Here is a 9662-nt window from a genome sequence, read left to right on the forward strand (position 1 = left end):
TATTCCTCTTTCTTCTTTTAAGAACAGCATGGTGAAAAAATTTAGTATTCCTGTCTCCTTGGGTGGCAAAAATTTTCTTTGCTCTTTGCCTATAAAAATCAGTAAGCTTTGACAGATTTTGTTCATACCTGATAATGAGAGACGATTCCATTTGATGGTCCTGCATGGACAGTGGCTGCATTTGAATACTGTTGATTTGTTGTTCTAAGTTGGCAAGCTCCTGTTGAATAGGCTTCTTCTTTTTGCACCAAACTTTTAAAGCACCTGCAAGATTATTAGTACGAGCAGAAAAATTCCTGTTGGTAGCAGAGATCCAAGCACTTCTAGCAAAAGACTGAAAATCATTCTCCTTCAGCCACCAATTATCAAACTTGAAACTTTGTTTAGGTTTCCTGTACCTACCTTCAGTGGTAATAAGGATGGGAGCATGATCACTAAGAATAATGGGAAGGTTAAGAACTTTAGTGAGGGGGTACTCAGCACACCAATCAGGATTAACTAGACCTCTATCAAGCCTTTCATAAGTAGGTTTGGAAGAAAATCTCCTATTAGTCCAAGTATAAGCAGGCCCTGAGAACCCCAGATCAAAAAAACCACAGTTCTTGATCAAAGCACGAAAAGCATACAGGCGACGATAATTCACATTAGCATTACTTTTATCCACATCATACAAAAGTTCATTGAGATCTCCCATACATAACATAGGCTTCCCAGGGTTATCATACACAAAATTTGAAATCTGATCCCAAATCACATCAGTTTGTCTGTGATAAGGATCACCATAGATGCAAACTAGACCAAAATCTCTACCGGTAGCTATATGAACTACATTCGCTAAGATAACATAGAAGGAAGCCGTATTCACATGAACTTGAAGCTCATCATTCCACATCAGCCATAAACCGCCTGAGGAGCCCCTCGAAGGAACTACAACACTATCACACATGTCAAAACGATTAATAAGATCACGAGATTTAACTTTGGAAGATCTGATTTCAGAAACAAAAGTTACCTGAGCTTTAGTGGAATGAATGAGTTTGGCGAGATACATCATCCTTTCATTGCCAAGGCTTCGCCCCATTCCTCGGCAATTCCAGGCTATGAGTCTCATGGCGATGGAGGCGCGTTAGGGCCATGCGCCGCTGCCCAATCATAGTCCATAGATTCTCCTACTTGACCTTCTACTGTGGATGGAACTCCGGAGTGATAGCCACCCACCTCCACATGGGAATGAACAGTGCCTGTACTGACAGATGGTGAACGCGAGCGAAGTCTACAGTCATCATAGGTTCGTCCAACATTGTCGCCTTGGCTGGGGGATGAGGCACGAGCTCCACCTCTACCCAAGACCGCACCATGTACTCCCTTGCCAACACTATGATTACTTAACCCAGCAGAATCACGAGTCCAAACTCGGCGTTGCCTCTGAAAGCTGGCATATAAGCCTGAAGAACCACCTCCTGGAGGAATATCCCAACGGGTACCTCGAGACTTAACCTGCAACCAAGAATAGAAGCAGAGAGCCTTGCTCCAGAATCGGCACCTGCTGCAATAGAAGCACCAGCAACAGGAACACATGAGGCAACATGAGCAGATGCTTCTGGTCCTGCATGATCCAAGAGAACAGCTGGAATTGATCCACTTTGGTGAATAAGCGCGGGGCTCTGGTCAACTTCTCTGATCGGAGGTGCTTGAGGGGAGGGAGGGCTCCTATTCGCATTATCCAGCAAAGTCTCATTATCCCCCAAAGGATAGAAGCGTTTCTTTGGTGGAGGCGGCAGTGGGCCTAGTATGGAGGAGCTTGGGCGCTTTGAACTATTACTCATGTGGGAAGGAACATATGAATCAGAGTAACTGGGATTGGATTGGTGGGTAAGGATCTGTCCATGAACAGTGGGGCAAGATAGAGCAATGGAAGCTGGCATGGAAGATGTGTTTAAGTTCTGAGTGATATGAAGCGTGGTTGTACCTTCTGTGGGTGCAAAAGGAATAACATCTATGGATTGGGGTAGCTGGCCTTCTTGTCTTGCATCTGTTGGGTTGCTTTGAGTAGACTGAAGATTATTGGCAGGTCGGCCCGCATCCCCTTGTCTGTCAGATTGACTGGCCCCAACATTAGTGTTGTGAGTCTGTTCTGCTGCTCCCCATTGAACGGTGACTAGGTGGTTATCATGCAGATTTCCCTCATGAATGTTGGTACCTAGTCGCCCACTATGACGGTGGATCTGCCGCTGCTCCTCCACATTAGCATCTTTAGATTGTGAATTTGAATCTTTGTCATTGTAACTTCTGACCAATTTGTCTTTATCTTTCTTCTTACATAAATCACTTGAACCGTCAATAGAAGTTAAGCCCTTTCCTTTTTCGTCGTCTGCAAATAAACGCTGAAATATTATGAGCTGTTGATTCTGAAATATATTTAACCCATGATTTAAAGAGCCTCCATGTGTAGAATCCAATTGCGGGATGAGCTCTGCATCAGTAATCCACTCTCCAAATCTTTGTGATGGAATATCCCCAGCTGAAACTCCCCTTTTGTGCCTTTCCAATATAATCTGATTCCTAAGAGGGCATCCCTGAACATTGTGGAACATAATTCCACAGAAAGAGCAAATCCTTCCAATTTTCTCATAAAACAGATAGGCCAGAGCAGATGATTCATTTGGAAAGGTTACCATAATTCTATCCTTAATAGCATCATTGATCTGTAACTTGGCAGTGCCCCACATATACTCAGCTCTAGTAAATAACATTCCTTGGTGCAAAGGATGAAATTCAGAGGGCTCTCCCACTTGTTCTAAAATGCTTCTTAACAATTGAATCGATCTGAATCTTGTTGGGACTCCATAAATTCTGACAGTCACATATATAGTGTTGAAACAATATTTCCCCTTTTCTTTTGCTTCATCCTCAGGATCAAGCCACTCAAGCAGTAGATTGTCAGAACCCATAATCCAAGGCTGCCTTGTAATAACAAACATCATAGCATCTAAAGTTCTGAAATGCGCCATGAACATTGATCTAGATACCTGTGATATTCCGTGATAATTGCTTCTCCAAGCTCTGGCCATAGCCTGCTGCAAGGTTTGCAAACTGAGAACACGAGCTGGTGCCATTCCAGTGGCTGCAAGAATGATGAGTATGTTGTACTTCGCATCTGCTCCTACTTCCATAGTTTCTTGGACAGCTTTGACAGAGGCAACTTTCGGATCTTGTAGGTTGAGGGCCTGCAAATCCAGAGAAAGGTCCGTCTCCATAGAAGATTGAACAGTATGTGTAGGTGGAACTGTAGAATCAATCCGCGAGACAGGAAGGGGTTCCTGCTGAGGATTCATCAGAACCGTGAAAGAAAAGGAAGAGAAGGCTCTCCTCACCGGATCGAAAAAAGGTGCTGATCGATTTAAGAACCGAAGCAGAGGATGTGGCGGAAGGGAAAAGGAGAGTTAGATTGGGGAAAAGGAAGGGAAAGAATCGAAGAAAGAAGGATTGAGGGAGAAGGGATTGGATAAATCTAGAGAAGGGAATAGTCTAGAGCGGCATGGAGCCAGTCGCCTAAGCAGCAAGTCGGTCATTATATACACCGTATCAGCCCTGCATTGTATACAGGCGATACAACATCGGCTGGCCGCGTACACCATACAAGCGGTACAACATCGGCCGCCCGCGTACACAGAGTATAGCCGCCAACGTACAGCCGTAATATCGGTCGTCCGTGTAGTATAGCCCCCAACGTACAGCATCAGTGCGTCCGCCTACAGAGTACAGCAACGACCACGCCATAGGCTGCCCATGCACACACCTCACTCACATCACGTACACGGAGGCACGCATGCACGCGCAGCTCACTCACACCACGTACACGGAAGCCCATGCACTGCTTTTGGGAGGACAGCGCCTCAACGAGAGAAAATGTTCTGTTCGCGCGCAGGTGGATGCGCATGTCCGTGAGATTTTTGCGTGTGAGCGGAGCTGGATTTTAGAGGTATATTCCTAGTATCTAGCTATCCCTATCTTATCTTATCCCAGCTCGTCCACAAATCAAACGACTGTTATCTAATAAAATATGGCTATCCCTGTCTCTTGAGTGGCTATCCCGTTAACCAAACGCACCCGAGAGCGCCGGGCACTCCGTATATAAGCATTCGGATGGTGACAGTGCATTTCTGATAAGAGAAGAAATCAATCTTTCCAACGGCATCCTCTTTACACTTGAAATAGTCATCATAGCCGACCACCCCCTCTCTAATACGGTTGAAAAGATGCCTACTCATACGGAAACGGCGGCGGAATTTCTGATGTTTGAACAACAGATCTGTTGTATCAAAGTAGTCCTTTCAAAGAAGGAAATGCCCGCTCCCTCAGTTGCGATTCAACGCCGGAAGGTGGCTCGGAATGGAGCCACGAAACAACGGTCGCTGGCTATTTAGGTGGTGATGGACCAACACGGCAGCCAATATCTCCTCCTCGTCATCAGACGATGAATTGTCGGTGTCGCAAAGGAAATTGTGAAAAAAGAACTCGTCGGCGGAGTTCATTTTGTACCTTGGCAAACTGTCGAACAACTTGCGGGCATCGACGAAAGAGACGGCCGGCGAAGGGAGTCGCCACGCGCACAGACCAAGCTAGCTGCCCTGCCGGCGTCCGACGAGCGTGCCGATGAGGCTCTGGCCGGGGCAGCGAGGCGGCTTCTTGGTCGCGGTCGCGGGTGTGTGTGTGTGTGTGTGGAGGGGGGGGGGGGGGGGGGTGGGGGGGGGGGGGGGGGGGGGGGGTTGGGAAGCTGTTGGTCTCCGGCGGCAAGACGGCGGGGCGGTGGCAGGCGACGTGGGAGGTGGCAGGTGCAGAGTGGATGTTGCAGCGCTGACAGCTAGCAGAGTCATCGGAAAAAATGGACGAAGGCGTCGGCGACGAAGGAGGGGGCGACGGTTTGTTGTTGGATGGGAAGAGCCCAATGTGCCACCGATTAATGGGTCGGGGGAGGAGAAGGTGAACACGCACGCATCCGTCTCGTATCCGTGCCGACGCAAATCCGGTTCAATAATAGGTAGGAAATAAGTCGTCCGCGGACGAAAAGCGGACGCGCGTCTGTTTGGATCGGCGCATTGGACCGACTTTTGTGTCCGCAACGACCCAAACGAACGTCCGCGAATGAAATGGGTCGCCACGTTGGAATTGCTTTTATTGGGCTGGTAGTTAATGGTAAGCATAGTAGGAAAAAATAGAATCGCCCCGCTGGTTCACCCACGCCTAGGTGATGTGGCCCGGCCCATTTGACGTCCGGTCATTAGTTTGCTGTTTTTTTTTCTTGTTACTTGTGATTTCGCTTTAAGAAATGTAGGTGCGTGCTTGTGCTCCTGCTCCTCCGGACCGAGATCTCCTGTCCTGCCACCGCCTCCTCGAGCACGGCGAGTCACCATCACCTCATATCGCCGACGTCGGTCACCACCGCAAACCAGGTACTGACACTTCGCTCAGCCACATATTTCCTATTAATCTCTCGCCTTCTCTGCTCCTTTTGTCGGATCTCTCCCTAGATGTTTCTGGACCTTAGATAGATAAGATTGCGACGTTTTTTGGCTTCTGGCTAAATTAGGGATAAGATCAAACTGTTTGCTTGTCCCCGTGTGCTGATTAATTGGAGCCAAGAAACCATTAGAGCGTTGAGGGGGAGCGAGCCAGCAGCGGCCTGATTGTTCCTCGGCCCTTCATCAACTGGGGTTGTTGAATTCTTTAGGCAGGGGCCTGCCCATGGCCGAGGATCAATCTGGCCCGCCGGCAGCGGACGGGGTGGTGGTGGCGATGAAGGGCCATCCGGGGTCAGGCAAGTCTACGGTGGCTCGTGCCATCGCCTCCGCGCTCCGATGCCCGCTCCTTGACAAGGACGACGTGCGGGACTGCACCCTGCACCTCGAGCACGCTGCCGCCGGCAGCAGCATCCTCAACGACCTCTCCTACGCCGTGCTCTGGAGGTTGGCCGAGAGGCAGCTCCGGCTTGGCCTGTCCATCGTCGTCGACTCCCCACTGTCGCGTCGAGCCCATCTCGATGCTCTGGCCCGCTTGCCTGCTGCACTTGTTATCATTGTGGAATGCCGGCCAGGCAACCAAGATGAATGGCGCCGCAGGCTGGAGGAGCGTGGAGGTGTCTTGGCCGATGATGGATGGCATAAGCCCAAGACGTGGGCCGACCTAGAAAGGCTTGTGGAAGGGTACCAAGGTTGCACAAACTATGACATTGGGGATGTGCCGAGGATCGTTGTGGATACAACGGACCCAACGGTCAGCACAGAGGCAATCGCTGTCAGGGTTGTGGATTTTATTAGGCCTCTTCTAGCCCATGCGCATTAGATATGTTATAATAGCTGTCCACCAACGTTTTGGTGAAGACAAGGTTCAAATGTTTTCTGTCAGCAGCAAAATAGAGGATAAGTTAAGTTTCAGATCAGAATTTCATGGCAGAATGTTAAAATGATGTATATTGTATTGTATAGGATTGGAAGTGCATCTGTTTAACTTTTTCATCCGTTCCCTCATTTCCTTGCGCAGCGTTGGTGCTTATGCTCGCCCTCTGTTTACGAGTGTAGCCGTTCGCAGTACCTCAAACGTGTTGCAAAATGACCCACCTATGTATTATGTTACTGATTTTGAAGCCTTTACTTGAGACTTAATACATTTTGCTTCCTTCCCCATCATTCAGGTTACAATGCTAGATCATTACACAACACATTGTTTGTTTTCCCCGTAGTGATAGCTGCTTATGTCACGGTGTCTACTTAACATCAACCCTGTAGAAGTCTCTGTAATGCATTACTAGGAATTATGAATCTCTTAGGAAATAGTTAACCTGTTATTCTCAATCTAGGTTTGCAACCATTGATATCACTCATCTTTATTTGGTCCTGGTAATCTAAAAATGATCATATATACATGTACAGTCATAACATTTCAGTGGCTATTTTAGAAACCAGAATTGATGGCGAGAAACATCGACATTTTTCTCTTACAACTCAGATGTCCTGATTCTGAATGTGTAACACACTTTTTTGTTCTGTGGTTTGCTATGGATAAGACGCTGGCAGCTTTCAATTTCCATTTCATTATTGGTAGCCTGTCAAGTGGGGGCAAGTACAGTAGAAACAACCCTTTTGGTGACTGAATAGAAAAAATCAACCTGGATTGTCTGATTGGACCTAGATTGGTCATTAAGTTTTGGAACTTGTGGGTGTAAGTTTTAAAACTCGACGGTGCAAGTTTTGTAACTTGCATCTGTGCCATCCATCTCTGATCTGATGGCCCAAGTTGATCTTTTCTATTCTTGCACCATAAGGTCTGATTCTATTGTAGTCGTCCCCTTTAAGTTGCACTGACGAAAACTTGTTTCCAACAGCACCATGTATCTTTTAATGCTCAAAGAGGCCTAGTCATAAGAAGCAAGCTATACTTCTATTTTCTTTCAAGAAAACAATGAGATCATGTTATTTTGAAATTCAAGAATTTTATGATTTGTTGGGAGGCCATATGTTATTTATTTGTACTTCAAAAGTGTTTTTTCTGCAGCACGAGGCAGTCGTGTGTTGGGAGAACAGTAGTATGCATATTGCAGTCTCAAGCATCTGAACAAATACAAAGTTGAGCACTAGGGTAGCCAGTTATATTAAGAGAGCAGTGATTCGGTGCCCAGGCTCATCTGCACCCGCGTTTAAGGAAAAAATCAAAAAAAAATACTAGAAAAATTCAAAAAATTCCAAACAAATTTTGCATGGTAGATAATTTGGTGCGTGAGGTTCGCTCCAAATTTCAGATCATTTGGACATCTGAGTAGCTCTCGGCAAAAAAGACAAATTTCGTGTCTGTAAATTTTTTTACTGTCCATGTACTGTTCTGACCCAATTTGTCTTTTTTGCTGAGAGCTACTCATATCTCCAAATGATCTGAAATTTGGAGCGCAGCTCACGCATCAAATTATCTACCATGCAAAAAAGAATTGGAGTTTTTTTGTATTTTTTTCTTGAATGGGTGCAGATGAGCCTGGGCTCAAAAATGGATACAATCTTATAATGTTGAAACAGTATCAGTACTTTTCTTGTTTGTGAAGACTATCACCAGAGCCCAGACATAACTCCCTCGTTTTGTGTTTCACCAGTCCCCGTGCTAGATGGCATCTTCTACTCTAAAACCAGGTGTGCCTATTACTTTGCAAGAGCTAGAGCCCTCCTCAGAGATGTTCAAGCAAGGGGCATCCCTTCGGGTAACAGGAATGTATGTGTGCAGTGCAGGTGCTTCCTTCTGAAAAGTGCAAACTTCTGTGCTAACCTTCTTGGCTTGTAATTCTTTTAGCCTTCAGTCATATGATGTGGACTCTGCAGTTGTTGTCATTCAAGATGGCAGTGCTAGACTGAAGATTGATACTCAAAACCTGAGAGACATTAGTTTCCGCAGCAATTCCACGTTCCAGTTCATCGGTGAACTCCTGATCCAGCCAAATAACGATGTAATTTTTTTCTCCTTCCAGATTTTGCCAGTCGGTTTGGTCTTAGTATCATTGGAACAATGCTACATCAAATTTGGTGCTTGCGTCCTGCAGGCGATTCTACAAGCACGTGTGGGCAGGAATGTTGATGGACTTGACCTGAACCTTTACCAGCAGTCTTTGATCATCCGACGGCAACATGAAGCCAAACTACTGAGCTCCAGGAGGCCATGATCCAAAGCTGTGAACCAGGCTCAAAGCCTCACTTCAGTTTTTCTGAAGTATGGAGCATGTGAGAAAAGAATCACCTAACTCATGATGACCATGTTCTCCAGTTTGTTATAGAACCTACAAAGTGGTACTAGTAGTTAACTGAGTTTCCTGAGCACAGATTATCCCTCGAGGGCCACCTCATTCTCAAGGATATTTAAGCTATCAGGTCCATGAGCTCATATTGGTTGAGGGTCCATATATCTGTTTTGTGGGCTGGCATTCCCTTTCAGCTCGACGGATGTGGCTGCAGAGTGATATCCTATTATTCTGAACAATTTGGAACCTGACAGGCTGTGTGGGGACAGATGGATGTGATGCCTACAAACCTTAATTTCTTTTAGTTAGTGATAGCGCTTCAGACTAATTACCGCTGGAGGCACATAAACCATGGGGAACTTACATGAGCAGCCGTATAATGGGAAGGTGTATATACACCTGATATGGGGGAGATTAATAATTAAAGAAGTCAATAAAGTTCGGAACTATATTTTTGAATAAACTTGACTTTTTTTCACTAGTATACTTATTTTCACGAATAAAAACCCAGCGTTGATAAGTCACTATTCACACTAATTTGAGGTGTATATACACCTGATATGGGGGAGATTAATAATTAAAGAAGTCAATAAAGTTCAGAACTATATTTTTGAATAAACTTGACTTTTTTTCACTAGTATACTTATTTTCACGAATAAAAACCCAGCGTTGATAAGTCACTATTCACACTAATTTGAGGTGTATATACACCTGATATGGGGGAGATTAATAATTAAAGAAGTCAATAAAGTTCAGAACTATATTTTTGAATAAACTTGACTTTTTTTCACTAGTATACTTATTTTCACGAATAAAAACCCAGCGTTGATAAGTCACTATTCACACTAATTTGATCAAATATTTTTTGCCTTGAAGTCAACACATTTTT

The 9662-nt window shown here is 45.5% G+C and overlaps 3 protein-coding genes across 4 annotated transcripts; 2 read left to right on the forward strand and 1 right to left on the reverse strand.

Moving 5' to 3' along the window:
* Positions 1–623: 623 nt before the first annotated feature.
* Positions 624–3902, reverse strand: LOC125536973. Of its 2 annotated transcripts, none has more exons than XM_048700266.1 (2): positions 1013–3902; positions 624–927 (listed from the first exon to the last, which is right to left on the reverse strand). In XM_048700266.1, the coding sequence occupies exon 1, from the start codon at positions 3333–3335 to the stop codon at positions 1386–1388; it is 1950 nt and encodes a 649-aa protein (XP_048556223.1). In that variant the 5' UTR covers positions 3336–3902; the 3' UTR covers positions 624–927; positions 1013–1385. The 2 variants fall into 2 exon arrangements, with proteins under 2 accessions (XP_048556223.1, XP_048556222.1); XM_048700265.1 differs by having other exon boundaries at positions 624–935.
* Positions 3903–5296: 1394 nt separating this feature from the next.
* On the forward strand, positions 5297–8930 carry LOC125536975 (CST complex subunit TEN1-like). The gene is made up of 4 exons (XM_048700268.1): positions 5297–5453; positions 8138–8253; positions 8332–8485; positions 8579–8930. Exons 2-4 carry the CDS (start codon positions 8150–8152, stop codon positions 8696–8698), a joined length of 378 nt encoding a protein of 125 aa, XP_048556225.1. The 5' UTR covers positions 5297–5453; positions 8138–8149; the 3' UTR covers positions 8699–8930.
* Positions 5516–6515, forward strand: LOC125536974. The gene has a single exon (XM_048700267.1). It carries the CDS (start codon positions 5746–5748, stop codon positions 6340–6342), a length of 597 nt encoding a protein of 198 aa, XP_048556224.1. The 5' UTR covers positions 5516–5745; the 3' UTR covers positions 6343–6515.
* Positions 8931–9662: the final 732 nt, after the last annotated feature.

This window comes from Triticum urartu, chromosome 2 (genome assembly GCF_003073215.2).
Source record: "Triticum urartu cultivar G1812 chromosome 2, Tu2.1, whole genome shotgun sequence".
NCBI lineage: Eukaryota > Viridiplantae > Streptophyta > Magnoliopsida > Poales > Poaceae > Triticum > Triticum urartu.

Excerpts from the sequence above, each read along its gene's own strand:
- LOC125536973 (XM_048700266.1), bottom strand. The coding sequence starts at position 3,335 with ATGAATCCTCAGCAGGAACCCCTTCCTGTCTCGCGGATTGATTCTACA.
- LOC125536974 (XM_048700267.1), top strand. The coding sequence starts at position 5,746 with ATGGCCGAGGATCAATCTGGCCCGCCGGCAGCGGACGGGGTGGTGGTG.
- LOC125536975 (XM_048700268.1), top strand. The coding sequence starts at position 8,150 with ATGGCATCTTCTACTCTAAAACCAGGTGTGCCTATTACTTTGCAAGAG. Across the intron at positions 8,254-8,331 it reads TCCCTTCGGGTAACAGGAAT|CCTTCAGTCATATGATGTGG; the intron begins GTATGTGTGCAG and ends TAATTCTTTTAG. Across the intron at positions 8,486-8,578 it reads TGATCCAGCCAAATAACGAT|GCGATTCTACAAGCACGTGT; the intron begins GTAATTTTTTTC and ends TGCGTCCTGCAG.